The sequence below is a fragment of the Pelobates fuscus genome, chromosome 8, assembly GCF_036172605.1.
Source record: "Pelobates fuscus isolate aPelFus1 chromosome 8, aPelFus1.pri, whole genome shotgun sequence".
Lineage (NCBI taxonomy): Eukaryota > Metazoa > Chordata > Amphibia > Anura > Pelobatidae > Pelobates > Pelobates fuscus.
This window is the reverse complement of record NC_086324.1, coordinates 17,588,932-17,608,123: the sequence shown is the minus strand read 5'-3', so window position 1 is coordinate 17,608,123 and position 19,192 is coordinate 17,588,932. Positions and strand designations below refer to the sequence as shown.

At 41.6% G+C, this 19,192-nt stretch overlaps 1 protein-coding gene across 3 annotated transcripts in view; it reads right to left on the bottom strand.

Moving 5' to 3' along the window:
- Positions 1-18,612, bottom strand: part of LOC134570637 (peroxisomal N(1)-acetyl-spermine/spermidine oxidase-like) — a 31,967-nt gene extending 13,355 nt beyond the window's left edge. Inside the window, exons 1-5 of one of the 3 annotated variants that reach the window (XM_063428568.1) lie at positions 18,540-18,612; positions 12,315-12,486; positions 4,154-4,317; positions 3,941-4,049; positions 734-1,949 (exon numbers count right to left, since the gene is read on the bottom strand). In XM_063428568.1, the coding sequence (XP_063284638.1) occupies positions 734-1,920 (1,187 nt within the window). In that variant the 5' untranslated portion in view covers positions 1,921-1,949; positions 3,941-4,049; positions 4,154-4,317; positions 12,315-12,486; positions 18,540-18,612. Of the gene's footprint in view, positions 1-733; positions 1,950-3,940; positions 4,050-4,153; positions 4,318-10,706; positions 10,855-12,314; positions 12,487-18,539 lie in introns of those variants that run through there. The other 2 variants (XM_063428569.1, XM_063428570.1) reach the window with 2 other exon arrangements.
- Between the last annotated feature and the right edge of the window lie 580 nt (positions 18,613-19,192).

The following is a 19,192-nucleotide window of genomic DNA, read 5'->3' as shown; positions in this document are numbered from 1 at the left end:
TGTCACACATCAGAATTCTGTTGTCTAGGTTAGGCTACAACCCAACCTCCTTCTCTGGTCACTCATTTCGCATCGGCGCAGCATCATCAGCCTCTAGCACCAACACCCTGGTACACATCATTAAGAGGCTGGGACGCTTGAAATCCTCAATATACAACTCCTACATCCCACGACCAGAAAGGGAGCTCAGGCAGGCTTTCAGAAATCTCGAAATTTAAACTTGCAATAAAGTGTGTTTACTTTGAATTCCTTTTTGCCCTCTTTTTTACAGGCCTACTCGTACGTTGGTTTCGGCACACCTCAACCAACTTTGCTCTTTCTCTACATTCCATTAACATAATAGAGATTCCGAGCACAAGTTGGAAGGCCAATTGGCCTGAATTTGTGGGAAGAGTTATGACCCTATATAAACCCTACCCCCCTACTTATCTTTGCCGTTCAAGCTGTGTTGACCCCACCCACCTACACCCTCCTTTACACATTTCTCTTTGTGGACCCTCTTTTTTACAGGCCTACTCGTACGTTGGTTTTGGCACACCTCAACCAACTTTGCTCTTTCTCTACATTCCATTAACATAATATAGATTCCGAACACAAATATATTGTAGGCTTTCATAGTCTTATTAATTTTAATGAGATGTGAACTGCAATGCCCAACTACTTATTTTAATTCAGTCTCACAGCATTGTATCTACGCCTTTTCCCTTAAATGAAAAGGTTCTTCCACTCTCACCTGACACATATGTCTCCCACTTCACGCTCAGGCAGAGTTTCCATGTGTTCTGCAGCAAGCCCAGTGATCCAGCCGCAGAGAGTGCTACGATGCATTGGAACACAATCAAACCCTCCGATCTTCTTATACCACTCTGACCGCCAGAATTCTCCTCTCTTGCAATCAGCATATCCCTCGGGGCTCTCAGGGCCACAATCCCACACCAGCTGTATTCCTGCACAGTCCTCAGGCCAAAATGGCTCAGAGAATTCTAGAAATATTTTGGCCACTGTACCGAACCCCAGTCGAGAAATTGCTTCCATCTTACCTCGTGGTAGTGGTGGATCAAATAAGTTGGATGCCCGATGTTTCAAGCAGCCAAGAGACACTGTAACAATTACATGAGTTGCTGGAAATTCCTCACCGTCTTCACAAAGTACTTTTACCGGATAGACAGAAACATTGCTCGATTCTACAGGCAACCCTTCCCAATGAATGCACTGAACTGGTTTTTGACACCGGAGAGAATTGGGAGGTAGCTGTTCCAGCAATTTATTAAGCAATGCTTGGTAACCTCCGCTACCAAGACAGTTAAAAAATGGACCTTCCAGTGCAGTGTAGAGGCTAAGCTGGCTCAAAGAGAACTCATACATTGAGTTACAAGCCTCATCAACACATTCAGCACGCTTACACCACTCATAGACTCCCTTAGACACTTCTGTGTCTGAAAAGTTGGTCTTTGTGAATTCCTTATCCAAGTACTCCCCAACAGACCAGGATCCACAGTCCAGATTAAAATCTTGTTCAATAATCTTAGACATCAATCTACCGAAAAATCCAGTAACTTGTTCTACTTGTTCGGTTGGGAGAGTTTTCCCATGCTCTGTGAAGAAGTAATCCTCAGGGGTAACTGCAACTGGTTGGCAGCTGACCATATTAAAGCCTTCTTCTGCCAGAAGTCCATGCTGTTTGGCCATGCTGTAAAGTGGGTTATCCTTTTGGCCATGGATCCATGTCGCACCCAACTCTAAGGCAGCAGTCCCAAATGGTTTATGTGTCCAGACCCGGCCACCAGCTCGTTCTAAAGCTTCAAGAATGACTAGGTCCTTAAATCCATGCTTTACTAAGGTGGTAGCTGCAGCAAGTCCAGCAAAACCAGCTCCGATTATAACCACCCGGGAAGGTGGGCAGTTGGACTTGTACTCCATGGAATTCAGCAAAGAGTTAAAGTGAGTCTCTAAAAATAAGAACAGAATATAACATTTATTCTTATTATACCAAAATCAAATTCACCTATTATACAAAAAATAATATGGTGACAAGTAAACATTTCACCTATTCATTACACTACTTAATAGATAAAATACATATCTCTGATATTTGAACAGCAATTTTGCTGCAGATGCCGAAGGGAAAACTACTGCAGCTGAACCTGGCCATAAATCATTTACATGGAGGGATAAACTATAGCTAAGCTGGTCAGATATGTGAGTGCACCTGCGCATGTCACAAAGTGTTTATATGTCCATCCCAGAATGCCCCGCACACGGCTGCATGCATTCCATGCTAGGACTCAGCTATAAACATATGCATGTGCACACTGCATTAAACAGACATGCGATGAAAACCAAGGTACAGTTGCAATCATTATTATTTAATCCCCATTGAAAATCTGTTTTTTTGTCAAAAATGTACATATGATCTATTCGGATTTTGCTAAGGCATGTGATACAGCAGTTCCACACAAAAGGTTACTATAGATGACAAATGTTGTTCTTGGATAGAATACTGGCATAAAGATAGAGTGCAAAGGGTAGTTGTAAATTTTTTAAATTTGGCAAAAGTGGTATGTGCTTCAGAAGTCTGTTCTGGATCCACTTCACTTTAATCAGTTTATAAATGATCTTGAAACGGGCATTGAAAGTCGTGTGTTGGTGTTTGCAGATGACACAAACTATGTGAGATAATACAGTCCAAATACGATATAACTTCTCCACCCAGGAAAATAGATTAATAGAAGGACTAGGCAGGCAAGTAATACACGAGATTCAATACAGAATGAACAAAATGAATAAGGGGGATCGAAAGCATAAGTTATGAAGAAAGGCTAGAAAAATTAAATTTGTTTTCTTCAGAGAAAAGATGCCTCAGCGGGGGTAGGATAGCACTATACAATACAAACATGTACAGGGTCAGTACAAACCACAATGTGCTAACCTGTTCTTTAGCAGGAATACAACAGACAAGAGGTCACCCATAGCGACTAGAAGAAAGGAGTTTTCACTTACAGCCGAGGAAAGGGTTCTTTACAGTAAGAACAATAGAGATGTGGAATTCTCTAACTAAAGTGGTTGTCTAATCAAATTCTGTAAGTATGAATTTTTTGGGAAAAAAATAAATATTAATTGCTATAATTAACATGTATGAGGGTTGTTGATACAAAGTGAAGTCATCATGGATTCAAAAAGGATTTTTCTTTGTGGCATTTGTGGAGTTTTTTTTTTTTTAAACTTCTTCTGGATCAAAAAATAAATAAATTTTGAACTCGATGGACTTTATTTTTTTTATTTTTTTTGCTTTAACCTGTTTCATTCTGCATACAAAATAATGGTTGGAAAACCAACTAAAACCATTTCTCTAAAGTTGGGATTTTAGAATTAGAGACAATTACTATTAAAAACATTTGTCTTCAGATACATGGCAAAATCTTTTCCATCATGTCTCCATGGGAATCGTATTTACAAAATGTCTTCTCCGATCAGTTTACCCCATACAGGCCAAGTTCTTATTAGTTTAATAGGTGGATCGAGTTCAACTAGGTGAAAGATTGTTTAAGGACACACAGGACGCGTGCGCAGCCTTGATTTATTCTGTGCCAATTTCTTCCTCCTGAAACCTTGACTCATGATTTTCTCTTGTCCCTGAAACTCTGTTCCAAAACATTATTGTCCTTTCACATTATGTATCCATATACACTATCACACAGGCCCATATATACAAGAAATATGAGTGGTGTAATTGTAAAAGTTTTATCTACTCTGGAGTGGTGGTGGTAGATTTTGTGCTTCTCCATATTTACAAGAAACTAAAACGTGACTGTATCATACATGACATTCCACAATAGAACAACCAAACAAACAAACAAACCAAACAGAAGCCTCACTAGGAACAATTCATGGACATTTCACAGAGAGAAATAGGCTGGAATGGATTCATTTACTCACTCACTCACCAAGAACACGGCGAGAGAAAAACAGGTCCGGCAGGCTGAAGAACTTTTTCTAGATTGAGAAGTTTTGGAAGGATCTTTGAGATATGCTTTTAAATGAAACAGATCCTGTGAGACAAGTGGGTAAAGATCAGCACTCTGTAAAGCGTTGCAGAGAAAATGCAGCTTTGCAACAATATTCCAAAGCAAATCTAGCTAGTGCATTCACTCACCTTTGATCTGCTCAATGTGATCAAGATCGTTGTTCAATGCCGGCTTAGTTTCTTGTGTGACGGACTCTGCATATCACTCTTCATATTCCTGTGTGCTTCTTTGTATTAGCTCCCTTTTCCTTCTTCCCATCCCCCCTGCTATCCAAGAACAGGAGAACTTTGATCTGTACAGTTTGATAAAAAAGCAGTACAATAAACCAAGGCTAACATGTGTTTATATAATACTGTACACACATATTGAAACATTCCTACTGCCTTAAAACAGGATCGATCGACCATGAAATGATTAGATGATAAGACAAATTCAGGTATAAAGTATGGAACAAACACCTAACTGAACGCTTGCCTGTCCAGATGTGGCTTCTGGTGTTTAAGAGAACCTTTCACTCACATATAAATTTACCATTACAGGAGGCAAACTTAAATTACTCACTAGGTGGTATACCACACCACAAAGCTTACATAACATGGATGGCTCTATCTCCCCGAAATGCAGGCGATGTCACAAAGAAAAGGGTGGTCTTCAACATATCTGGTGGGAATGCTCCATAGTACAAAAATACTGGAGGGAGGTAAAGGCCACGATTAAGAATGTACTGGGTTTATCCTAGGCCTTAGATGACCCGACGATGCTCTTGCATGTACCCGAGTCTACCACATCTCAACACAAATACAAAAACTCACTGCTATACTTTATGCTCACGACGGCAAAAATAGAAGTGGTGGCAAATTGGAAAAAGGTTAATAACCCAACAAAGACGGCTTGGCTGTCTTTGGTGGAAAATTTAAGGGAGTAATGAGATGGTCTCTAAACTACAAAATATATGTATATGACAAGATCTGGGAACCGTGGAAAATATAATAGGGTAATAGGGAATACATGAAAGCATCCACGGCGCCTGGGAGGCAAATAGAGGATGGAGCACTCACACGATAACAACATCTGGGCAAACTGGGGGCAGGGAGGAGGGGGGAGGCAGCATAAGCACATTGGTATCCAAGCCAAGATACATAAATGAATGGACAAGTGGCAAAAGTAGAGGGGGGCACGCAGGCAAAGAGTATTCTGAATCTGAACTACACCACCCACGCAGTAGTAAAGTCCTCTGTACGTGCTGTATCAACTTTTATTTTACACTATGTTACATTTTCTTTTACAATATGTTATATTTTATGATGTACATAATGTACTGTCATTTGTTACGATATCTTGTACCCTATAACTCTCATGGAGGAATAACTAAACAATGCAAATAACAAATCTGCATTGTTGACAAATGCTACTCCGACCAACACTACTTAACTTAGAGGACCAGGGAAATGTAGGTCCTATACCTGATATGCTGACACAGAGTTGATAGAGTTTATATATCTAATATAAGTAATATACATATAATATATGTAATATACATATATAGTACCTATTGTGTACTCGATATTGTTACGCCGTGATCAGTTGCAATTCAGTTTATCTATTTTGAACTCACTACCAGGGATAGGCAAACTTGGGCACCCCAGATGTTGTGGACTACATCTCCCTTGATGCTTTGCAAGCATTATGGCTGTAAGAGCACTATGGGAGATGTAGTCCAAAACATCAGGAGTGCCCAAGGTTGCCTACCCCTCCGACTAGATCAATGAAGCCCATTTGAAAACAGCATAGTTTAATAAGTTGGATAGGGAACCCAAATACTCTGGGTGGCGAGGTTGGTTCCGCCACATGGTACCCCAAGGAGCTGAAGGTGCCGTCCTTCCTCCCCAGCGGCAGAGTGTCCTGCAGGGAGCAGAGACCGTTGGTCTCGCAGCCCAGCCGCAAGACAAAATATTGAGTCGGACCCCCCCTTCACCAGCAGAGAGTGTGTCAGGAAGAGGAGTCTGCTACCCCCTCTCTCCAGCGGCAGGCTACGGTTCAGGGAGAGGAGCTTGTTACCCCCTCTCCCCAGCGGCAGCCTTACCCACCAAGGGGAGATGTTAAGCCCCACAACTGTGGAGATGGGACCGTAGTCTCTGCACTTACAGCACAAGGGGTAGGGACGGTCGGTCCTGTTCCACAGCCACAGAGCGGTGTATCCAGAGGGGAGACAATCGGTCTCCCCCTTCCACAGCCAGGCCACTTCCACAGCCCTACCACTTCCGTGGTAGCGCTGGCACCAGGGCAGAGTACCGCTGGTCTCTGCCCACTCAGCAACCCACCAAGGCAGCCTACCAGTTTCCCGCACAGCCGTGGTGAGGCACCTGGACAAGTTTATCCCTTACTCAGGTGTAATAACCATTTATTGCGGGTGGGCTGTAATACTGTTTGTGCTTCGTGGGTGGGTTGCTGGACTAACCAGGGCACTGACCGACAGGAGGTCCGATACCCTGTTAGTCTGATTGGTAAAGGGGAGACCAACCTCGCCACTGGGCACTGGAGAAGCCTGGTTGCTCGCCTGCTCCCTTTGGACTATAGCCCTACAGGTTAAAGCTTTTATTTTCCCTGCAGAAAGGCTTGTTTGTGCCTTTCTGCCAGGGGTTCGGTAGATTCCAGCTACCGAACAAACTACCGTACGAGGGACCACCTGGGAGCTGGAGTGTGCCGTCAATTGACCGCCCAGAAGCTGCGGTTAACCGCAGCTTAATTGATGAACGCTGGGTGGCCTTTGTTTGTTTGCCGAACACGTGGCAGCGGCCATTTTAACTTCCAAATGGCCAGCGGTGTTCAGCGTTCAAACTATGGAACTGAAAACGGACACTTTATTGCGCGAACACCGCTGAGCCGCCAGCCTCCTTACCTCTGCATTCGGTAATGGAACCGACTGGCTGTTCATTCGGTAGTTTGACCATATGAACAGCCTCACCCCAGATAGCCATGCCATGGTGCCTATTCGTGTAACGAAAGACTATGGGAAAGACTTTGGCTCCATGGCGATTGAACTGTATGTATGTGATCTGAGCGCCATTCGGTAATAATGTGCGCTCAGATCTAAGCTATCTGGGGATATGTAGAATGTATATGTTTTATGTACTAAATGTATCAGTATGTTATTTTAAGTTTTTTATTGTCTTTTTGTCTGCAATGTGTGTAATGGAGTTTTGCCTCTGTCCTTGGAGATAATTGGATTACTTCTCAATTATCTCCAAGGCAGAGAGGAGGGATTGTAATGAATTGTGGGATTGTTTAAAGGTGTATGTCTGTGATTGGTCAGTGTCCTATATGTTTCCCAGTTTCCCATCTGGTCCGCTAGGTGAGTGTCCACCAGGTGGGAAACCTGCATAAAAGCTGGGCAGTTAGCCTCAGTAAACCAGATTCTGCTTGACCCTCAAACCGAAGTGTCGTCTCGTATTTGGGGGAATTGGATTGTATGCTGATTGCCAGGAGTGTAAGCGGATTGTATGCTTTTCCTGTTCAGCTATTCCAGTGTTCGTGTGTTTCCAGTTCGGGAGATTGGGGAATTCAAGTGTGTGCAGTTCGGGAGTTGGAAGATTCGTGTAGTTTGCAGTTCGGGAGATTGGTGCTTGCAGTAGCTGCTTGTCTATCTGGAAGGGGATTATCGCCTAAACGGTTTTTAACCTCTGGTGAGCGAAACGGTCCATTACACTCTGCCACTGTAACAACTAGAAATGGCTAGAATTAAACAAACGTATACTTATTATTTTCTAAAACAAACAACACTATAAACGAGGAATACAGTTATGTTTATAGATTACAGGAAGTTCTTTCACAACCCCCATTGTCAATCTGAAAAAAATACATGCCGCGTTTTACAAGCTTGTAAATCTACATTATACTTCCTCAGCATGCTCAGCTGAATTCCCAGGAGAAATACTTTAAGATTATAGGGCTAATTAGACTTGTACACCATGTAAAATCATCAAAGAACCGGTGTGATCATGCATGAATTGCTCAGTTGATTCAGAAACTAAAAAGTGGTTTCTGGAGTAGAGGTAAATATAAGGTAAAACTCCATACTGCTACTGGTAAATTACAATCACACGATGCTTTGCAATCGCATGCTAGTTCCATTTACCTGCTGCCCATCTGTCACGTATCATTCGTATCCATGTGGCAAAAACATAGATAATTACCTTCCGAAGATCGAGGGGATCTTCTGCCAAGATGCCTGGCTTGTGCGGCATGTCGGTGCACGCCGGCCACTGCAGACCCACGCAATTATATAGCCCCAGGTCCGTCCACGGTAAAGACGACGTTGGCGTGCAGGTGACATCACGCAAAAGACACACACACATGTTTTGGGGTCAAGGGCTAGGTACAGCCAATCGGATTTTCAAGAGGGTTATTTAAACTCACTTATTCCTTAGCTCATTGCCCTATCGTAGTTTCCCTTAGATGGTTACCCGAGAGTGTGTTCCTGACCGTGTTTTTCTATTTTTTTACTTTGGCTTCGTTTTGACTTCCCTGATTTCTGGTACCCTTGACTATTGGCTATTCCTTATCGATGTGTCTTGTTCTGTGTACCTGACCTCTGCTAGTTTTCTGACTATTCTCGGGCCAAGTTAAGTCCGGCCATTTTAAGGTCCAGTAAGACCCTTAGTTCTAGGGTGTGATACTATTCTGCATGCTAGATCAATATAATCCTGACACCATCTCAGCTAGAAAATATACCTTGAGGAATTCTTGCTTAAAAAGAAGAAACAAATACAGCACCCGTAAAGGAACACTATACAAATCTGTACTCCTGATGTCTGAGTTGCAGCAAAAACCTGAACAAATACGTTTTTTTATTTACTTTTTTTCTTACTTCCTCAGAGCTGCCGCCAGCTCCTCCTCCGGCAACATCACCCAGCTTTCGAACCGATGGCCAATCCGCGTGCCTCTCGTGCATCCAAATGCTTATTGTAGCAAAGTATTGAATTAAATTACTCCAAGCATATTCATTTTGCTGAACATGGATTAATCAGCTACTCACTCTTATTGATCCCCTTTCCTTTAAAAATTAATTAAATAAATAAATAAAGCAACTATGAAAAAGCCGGGCCCAAGTGCTCCCTGAAATGTAGACTTTTTCATCAATTTTCAGTTTGAAGTCCAATTAAAGGACCACTCTAGTGCCAGGAAAACATACTCGTTTTCCTGGCACTAGAGTGCCCTGAGGGTGCCCCCACCCTCAGGGACCCACTCCCGCCCGGCTCTGGAAAGGGGAAAGGGGTAAAAACGTACCTTTTTCCAGCACTGGGCGGAGAGATCTCCTCCTGCTCTCCTCCTCCGATCCGCCTCTTCTCCTCCCCGTCGGCTGAATGCGCACGCGCGGCAAGAGCTGCGCGCGCATTCAGCCGGTCACATAGGAAAGCATTCTCAATGCTTTCCTATGGACGCTGGCGTGCTCTCACTGTGAAGCACGCAAGCGCCTCTAGCGGCTGTCAATGAGACAGCCACTAGAGGACATAGGGGGAAGGCTTAACCCATTCACAAACATAGCAGTTTCTCTGAAACTGCTATGTTTATGAAAAAATGGGTTAACCCTAGAAGGACCTGGCACCCAGACCACCTCATTAAGCTGAAGTGGTCTGGGTGCCTAGAGTGGTCCTTTAAATACTTCACAGAGAAGCATTGTTGTACCTCAGACGCACGTGCAGCAACAGAAGCAGGGACAGAGGGCTGGACAGTGGGAGGTATGAAGGGCTAAACTGGAGGAAGTGCCAAAAAGTGGTGGGTGAGAGCCCAATTTTAGGAGCTGAACAAAGGTAGGACAATATTCAAAGTAGAGATTGAACGAGCAGAATACACACAGTCCCACAGGGATCACATTGCAGGCTCTCTCACAGCGCTGCCTGCAAGTGAAGGAGCTAATTATGTATTATTTGCACAGAAACCACATAAGACAGTCCAGAACAGAATTGCAGGCTGGTTAAATCATGTGTGTTCTAGGGGCACAACAACATCCTAGTACAAATAGACCGGTTTCAAGCTGAAATGCTGCATATACTGACTGCTTGCACAAATTCTAAAATGAGAAGTGATCGTGGTGGCTGGAGTAACTCTTTAAGTTAAAGAGTATGAATAATGAAAATACAGTGAATTGTACAAGTGCACCGACAAAAAGTGTTGTTATTAGGAAATAAATTGGGAGGGAAAAAGTAGTTATTTTTCACAAAACCATGTGTGTTTATGTGTATGATTGCAGCGATTAGGTAAACGGTGCTGTGAATAGGAAAACATTGCTGGGACCAGAAAACCATGTGTGTTTGAGTCTACATTGCTATGATAAGACAAACAATGATGTGAATAGGAGAGTCATACTGGTATCAGAAAATAACATGATACATTGAGTATACATTGCTGTAACAGTGAAATAAAGGTTCTGTGATTAGGAAAGCACTGCTTTTAAACTAGGACTGCATGAATGAATACTGACATATTAAAACAATAAACCTTAAAGCATTCCCACGCACTGAAAGACTTAACTACAAAGCATTCACTCACTCCAAAACACTCTTACCCCAAGGAAGCATCAGCTATCAGAACTAAATGGTGGAGAATCCCACTGGGAGGGGAGAGTTGCCATGAACCTTTATCAAACACACAAGATCAATATCTCCACTGGAAGACACTCACCAAAAACAGTCTGACTGCCTGTTAGAGAATGAAGCAGGCACAGACCTAGCCAGAAGCTCAAACTGAAAGCATTAACAGTGATGAGACAGACAGTGAAACAGAGAGCACTTCCTTCTGCACTGCTCAAAATATAACTTCATGTAACAGATAAAGCCTTTCAGAGAAAACCAGAGGAAGAAAAACTCCGTTCTTGGGGAACAACCTGCACAAAGAGCATGTTTTGTGTAAACGGCTCACTGTCCTACTGTACCGGAATACAGAGCATCAAACATGGAGTGTGCTGTGTATATTATTCTGCAATACTCCCACTGTATTCCGATGGATACAAAGACTCCATGCATTCCATGGCAGCTGCATCTAGCTGATTGAGAAACCAAGTTCTGTCCTACGCGTTTCATGACAATGACATATAGCGCTGGACTTGATTCAGCAGTAAACTAATTGCAGCTCCTATTACAAGCAATGAGTATGTGTATGTGTATAATAATAACAACCAATATTACAGTTGTAATCAAAATTATTTAACTCCCTGATGAAAAGCATATTTATTGTCAAAAATATACAGACTTTCAACTGTTTGCAATGAACAAATCAAACAAAAGCAATTGGAATAGCTCAGCACAACAAACGCTTCAGGTGGTTTCCCTAAATTCAACTGAAAATGCAACTTAGAATGATTTCTCCAGTCTCAAAATTGTTTAACCCCCTAAATAGAATCTCTTGCAACCAGATTTGAGAAAAACCCTCAAAGTGCGTACTAAACGCAGCAGGTTTCCATGACAGAACTCCACTACTGACACAAACGCACAAGAAAAGTCGGCTCCAATATGCTCTAAATCATATGAATAAGCCACAGAAGTTTTGTGATTCTGTTTTGTGAAGCAATCACAACCCAATGGAGCAGCGGTATGTCTAGAGGAAGAAGAATGAAGCATATGTTGAAAAGAATACTCTGTCTACAGTTAAGCATGGTGGTGGCTCGTGATGCTCTGGGGCTGCTTTGCATCCTCTGGCATTGGAAATCTGCAGCGAGTGGAAGGCACGATGGAATCATTTAAGTATCAGAAAATCCTAGGAGAAAACGTCCTGCCGTCTGTGAGGAAGCTGAAACTCAAGTTTCTGCTTGAATGTGACACATTTTGCGTGATCACGTAGGATGAAGCCCAGATAATCGGGCTCCTGTTTACATCCCAAGATTTTCTTGAACTGCGGATTCCTATGAAGGCAGGGCCAGTTGTGGCGAGGGAGAAAATTGGCACAATAGCGTTCCTTTAAGGTCAAAATAGCTGAACTAGAAAAATTCGCTAAATCAGCCACATTTTCAATTTGGCTACTCTGGCCTTAAATGTGGAATTCATTTTGAATTCTCACTTTTGTAAATAACCCTGTATTGTTTTTGCTATTATATATTTCTCAGATGCAAAACGCAGTTCCAATTAAAGCACCAATGGAAGGATTAAAAAAAATGTAATTTCTTTTGAATTTTTGGACACTTTGCTATAACTTTAACACATAGAACACTGGTACTCGCCAGGTATAATGTGCAGTTTGTGATATCTGTACCAGTACATAAAGCCTTAGCCGAACGGACACTCACAGAAGACATACCTGATGTGTCATTGGGATCCACACGATTCTCTACTTCTCTTCTACAACTGCCCAGCTCAGAACTGCTTCTCTTCATTAGTTTTACGTTATAATTTCACGCATGCCAGCAATGATATTACCAGCGTCTTGTGCTGACATTTTATATATCACTGCCAATTTAATTTCAAAACATCTGAAACAATAAACAGTTTTTATCAATTCAGACTGCGTCATTTAGCTTGTTACAAAATAACACAAATCTATATACAATATATGGCTCAGATTTATCTGATGAAATGTTACACTTTTATTTTTTAACAAATGCTGTTGGAGGTTTTGGCGTTTTTTTCTTGTTTTTTTAACCCCTTAAGGACCAAACTTCTGGAATAAAAGGGAATCATGACATGTCAGACACGTCATGTGTCCTTAAGGGGCAGTAGGGCTCTGATAAAACAGATACACTTACCTTATCCTCTTTCGCTTAAAAGCCCCCAGCACAGTTCTAGGTCATACTTGTTTACAGTTGTATGTTTTAATATTAAATACATTTTTGTTACATTTGTTATTCATTTCCCAAACACACAATGTGTTTGCTTGCATTGTCTATTTTCGAATTCCAGGATTTAAGCCAAAATAGCCACGTTAGAACAACTAAATTTCAAGCCAAGAATCTTTATTATGAATTGCGTGTCAGTTGTTTATTCAACACAGTTTACTGTTCAGTGAGTCTGACCCTTGAGGGTTTCCTTGCATTGCCGCATTACTATACCTCTTTATCCCTTTACTCCCAGACACCCTTGCTGTGCCCTGCAGGCTGCAGCTAAGCGCAGTGGATGAACCAATGTTACACGTGGCTTTCTCGAATGCATTTTTCCCTTTTATGAAAAGAAATCTGCTTCCTTTTCTGTTGCTAAGCGACCTTTCTCTTTAATGTGTGTTATCGGCACTGTGCTTCTCATAGCCCATAATTTTGCAGAGAATTTTATATAATTTTTTTTCCTTCAAACAAAATATATGCATAGTCTGTTTCTCTGATACTGCCAGCAGCACAGTATATCAGTTATTGCCGTTCTGCTTTATTAAGATGATTTCAAATTATATAATTCTCCAGCCTTGTCTTTAACCCAGTTGAGTGCCAAGGTGTGCGCAGCGACCCTCTAAAATAAAAGGAAGGCTGGGGTATGTCCCTAATGATTGCTCAACGTCTGTGTCCTTTTACACGACTGCCATATAGCTAAAAATAACTAGGAATATAGGGTTATTCACTATATTGGGAATTGTCTGGAATTCAAAGTCGGCCACAACAATCAAACTGGAAAATGTCAGCACTGTTTTCAGCTTGGCTATTTGACAAAACAATTGAAACTAATTTTTAAACCTTGAAAGTTCACACAATCCTGGTGTTCTCAAAATAAGGTGGTACTCAGTACCTGCCTACATTGTAGCTATCAGTCCTGGAAGCTTACCTAATTAGTAGGAGAAGCGGAATGAAGGATTGACATGTCATTTACAGGGACACTCTAGGTACTATAACCAATTCAGCTCATTGAATGGGTTGTAATGCCTGCTCTCCAATGGAGGTACGGTTAAGGCAGAGGTTACAAACTTCCTTAGTCATACCAATTCCTACCAGCAATGAACGTTGTGATAGGTGGTGGGAATATCTCTCTCCATTCACCTCTCATTCAGTGCGCTTGGTTGGGGATGGACACACTGAAAATGCGGGGTAGAAAGAATGAAAATGGAGGGGTAAACAGGAGGTTAATAGTGGGGTGAACAGACAGAATAGGGGTTTTGGGAGGTGGACTGGTAGAGGGGTGGACAAACAGAGAATGAGAGAGACAGACTGAAAATGTGTGGGTAGACAAACAAATTAAAGTGGCACCGTCGCGCCGTACTTACCTATTTCCAATCGCTTCCTCTACTCTTACTTTTTCCTACTCTCTCCTTCTTTTTCCTTCTATTTCTAACCAAAAGCATAAGACAAAGTAGGGACCCCTGGCGCTGATGCGGAGCTACTGTCGCCAAGAAGAGTCAATCCTCAGCTGTCACCAATGATGGCTGCAAGGCATTGGCTATGTCTATGGAGGAGATCCTCCATACTCCTAAATGCTGTACTTCTGCACATATGCTACACTGAAGCGCTATGAGCCGCAAAAGAAGACGGAAGAGGATGGTGGCACTCGCAAGGGACAGCTTCAGGTAAGTAGAACTCACCTTTGCCTGCCACCCCTGGCTACTGGACCCTTGGCATCAATGACACCATCAGGGGTCTTTGCAAAGGCCCCAGATGGTGACAGTTCCGTTCTAAGGGGTGGACAGAGAGAATGGGAGGGCTGGGGGCTAGACAGAATAAAAACGGACAACAGAGAAAAAAGAGTGGCCAGTGAATGGGAGTAGGAGTGAACAGACATAATAGGCACAAATAGAGGGAGACATAAGTGGTGAGAGACAAAGAGGGAGATTCAATTGTCTGAGAGATAGGTGTGGAAGATTAAAGTGGGGGACAGAAATTGGAGTGGTACTAATCAGAATGGTTAACTTTGGAACCTATCGCTTCCTTGAATCATAATCACTACAGTAAGCCACAGTGGCTATGGTGCTTGGAGTGTTAAAGACGGGTGCTAATGCAAAATACACTCCCGGGTTATTAATACCCTAGGTATGTCTCTGGGGGAGGTAAAATTTATGATTGGATGATATAAAGACACACATAATATTTTTCAGTCTGGCTATTTCCACCTTAAATTTAAAATTTACTTTGAATTCTCACTTCAGTTAATAGTCAATTTTGCAAGTTGAAATGCTGGCAATTTTACAGATTAGAAATATAAAATAAAATAAAAAAACCGACATCAAAACAAATATCTCATAATCGATTCTCAGCATATGGTACTATACAAATTGACTATCAAACGACTGACTTTCCAACAGTCATAAAGGCAGAACTGGTAGCAAACAAAATCCCTGCTTAATAAACAAGACAAACTGAGAATTGTATCACGGGACAGTATTCAAACTGAATTTGATTTTATCATCTTGGACAAAGATCAGGAATCGTTGCATATGTTTGTGAACTACATTTCATATGAAAGTCTAAAGGTTCGACATCACTGCAAGATATCACAGCGTAATATCATTAACATACAGCAGATGGCAGCAGAATCCAGTAAGACATCCGTTTTGTTGTTCGGCTGGCATTGCTTCCATAAAATTAAAGGACCACTAAATGCACCCAGGTCACTTCATCTCAATGAAGTGGTCTGGGCGCAGTGACCCTGTAGTTCTACTCTGCAATGCAGATATTGGGGGCCAAACACATTCAGTAGCGTGAACATCCGTAGAATACTAAACAAATTCCAAACAAACTGTTAGCTATAGGAAACAAAACAATACTATCACCACAATCACGTGTGAATAGTGTGAATAGTAAGTATGCAATATACTTATCAGCTAAACCAAGCGGGCAGCCTCCCAAGGATCACTTCCCAGGTGGTGATCTTTAGACCAGAATACAAGCAAAACACATATGGGATACGGTTGTGGAATCTAAAAAAGAACATGGACAAAACATAGTGTAATACAATATACGGTAAACAAATAATGTTCGCTGTACAAAAATGCACTCACAAGATGTAGATGTATTATGCGCTCAAAGGGTGCCTCCCCCGATGTAATTGGGGGGCTATGGATCCCTCTCCGCTGTCTGCAGGATAGCAGGAAGTCAGGACTCCCGATGGTAGTATAAAATAGCGGCATTTATTCTAAATCAAATAAAATTAGTAAAACAGCAGCAGTTGTGGTTTTACGCGTTTGTGAGCGCATTTTTGTACAGCGCACATTATTTGTTAAAATTGTATTACACTATGTTTTTTCTGTTTTCTTTTTAGATTCCACAGCCGTATACCATATGTGTTTTGCTTGTAAACTGTTAGCTATCACTGGTAAGTACAAACTGTATGCCATTAAATGTACAACACTGCTTCCGCAGTGCCCTGGGAATGTTGGTTGGTTGGATTGCAGGGATGTCTGTCAAACTCATTACACTCCCCCATTATTGGATGCATCATGTGAATTTGATTCTCCCAACTTTAAAGAGACAGTCTAAGCACCATAACCACTTTACATCATTGCATAGTACATGGTGTTCAGAGCATCTTTTTTTGAGATGTGGGAATAGCAGCAGCGATCCGTAGAGGCGAGCAGTGATCCATGAACTGTGTATGGGTACACTACACAATTCCTTTACGTTTTCCTCGATTTTATACATCAAAATGTTAGGAGGAGTGCACCCTTTAGGAGTGTGTATTTTTTCCTTCTTTTGGACATTATTTTCTCTCTGCTGTTGAGGAATTAAAGAAAGAGATTAGTAAATAGTTGTCTCTGTGTCTTTAATAAAATCATGACTTTACATCATGTTAATAGTAAAATCTGAAAATTCTGTTCCATATCATAGGCTGCTGGGTAGTCACTTGCTCTACTGTATGGTATATTAACACATCAAAAGGTAAATTAGTTTTGTAGCGGTATTGCGCAAGTTTACCTCCAGAATAAGAACTGTATGTACTTGGAACTCTCTTGATATTCTAACAGCGGAAGGTGTTAGTGTATAAACAGCACATTGCTAGGCAATATAACTAAATGACAGTGGACCAATATAGATAAACAGTACATTGCATATGGATAAAACATTATGGCTTTACTGTAAAATGTTACACTTTGGCCTGCCCACATACCGATAAAGCATTATCTGCAATTAATGTTTACCCTGTCAGTTACTTAAAGGGAAACTCCAGTGCCAGGAAAACGATCCGTTTTCCTGGCACTAGACGGTCCCTCTCCCTCCCTCCCACCCACCAATCCCCGGTTACTGAAGGGGTGAAAACCCCTTCAGTCACTTACCTTAGGCAGCGGCGATGTCCCTCGCCGCTGTCTCCTCCTCCGCCACGCTACTCCCTGACTGATCCCGCCCACCGGCCGAGGAGACCTTATGCGCATGCGCGGCAATGCCGCGCATGCGCATTACGTCTCCCCATAGGAAAGCATTTAAAACGAATTTCAATGCTTTCCTATGGGGATTTGAGCGACGCTGGAGGTCCTCACACAGCGTGAGGACGTCCAGCGACGCTCTAGCGCTATAGAGCAGGAAGTTCCCTCTAGTGGCTGTCTAATAGACAGCCACTAGAGGTGGAGTTAACCCTGCAAGGTAATTATTGCAGTTTATAAAAAACTGAAATAATTACACTTGCAGGGTTAGGAGTAGTGGGAGTTGGCACCCAGACCACTCCAATGAGCAGAAGTGGTCTGGGTGCCTGGAGTGTCCCTTTAACATTATCTAATGGGATAAGCCTATCCTTTATAAAACAGCTTCTCCGGGTTCCTCGAGTCCATTTATCCAGAATTATATCAACTTAACCCCTTAAGGACCAAACTTCTGGAATAAAAGGGAATCATGACATGTCACACATGTCATGTGTCCTTGAGGGGTTAAAAGATTTATTTATTTATTTTTTACACAAACACAAATAGGGATTGGCACACTTAAACGATAAAATGTCATGTTCTTTAAGCCTTCTGAGAATTGAAAACAATTCTATAGTAACAACCCCTGGATGCTGGGCTAAGGTAACATCCTCAGGACGTACTTGAAAACCAGAGTAATCTGAATGTACCTTTCCTGGTTAAATACTTTGTTATTATTATTATTATTATTACTATTAATAATTACAGATAATATTAGCAGCAATACGCACCATGGGTATAGACAGGCAGATAGATAGATTACATCATGCGCCATGGCCACGTCAATGTTCTGAAGTGGTCATGGGTCAAGGACCCTGTATTTAAGAAAACAAACCCCATACGGTTTATTCACAAAACAGTGAATTGTGTGGTGATATTATTTATTTATTTTTGTAAAATCCAGGTTAAAACAGTCAAATTACAAATATAGCAAAAATATAACTTGGGCAAATGTTAGCCTTAATTTTGCATTTTGCTTTGTGAGTCACTCCAATGCACTGTTTAGTGGATAATCCCCTACGTACTCCATGCTTTGTTTATCATTTGAAAAACAAGGCTTTAACTGGATTGTATTGCTTTGCTGTAATAATTTTTTTTAAATGTATTTATTTTTTACCTTGAAGGTAGTTACATAGTATTACACCTTTTTGACTTGTTTAATGATTCGTTGACAATAGTGTGATACAGTAAGCAATCATGAACACTGCATTAATTACTCCTCACCTGAAATACTCCGGATTTTTATTACACCAAACCTCGGAGATTCTGTCTGGAGGAGAACTGTAAATAATAATAGGCATGGCTGAGAATGTAGTGTCTGACCAGTGTAGAGTTCTAATCACTAAAGATGTGTGACCTAACATGTGTCTCTGGTGCAGGGCATCCAAGGCAGCGGCCATTTGCTTGGAGACCAGAATCCATTGAGTCGCAGGCAGTGGGCTCCACCAAAATGGCTCCGGAAAGATAGAGTGTTACTGTACTACTTAACTAAATCTACACAATGTTTGTAATGTCTGTCTCAGCTCTTTGCAGCAGAGGCTTCAAGATATGGTCATTGTACTTGTCGTGTTGAAAACTAATTTTGTGTAATAGCAGTCAATGATTATCAGGGCAGGACTGGGACTACAATTCTCCAGGGGGATTTAAATGTACATTATTATTTTTATTAATTATTATTATTATTATTTATTACAAGCATGAGTGTAGGAAGGAGGAGAGGGTTACGGGGACAAATAAAATATCTTGGCTTTTAAGGTCATATGTTTCACTATTTAAAGCGGCACTGTCAGCCCTCCCTGAAAAATTAGTGTTTCATAGAGTCATTTTGACTGTGTTGGAATTGAACTGAAATTTCAACCCAATCAAGAGATGTATTG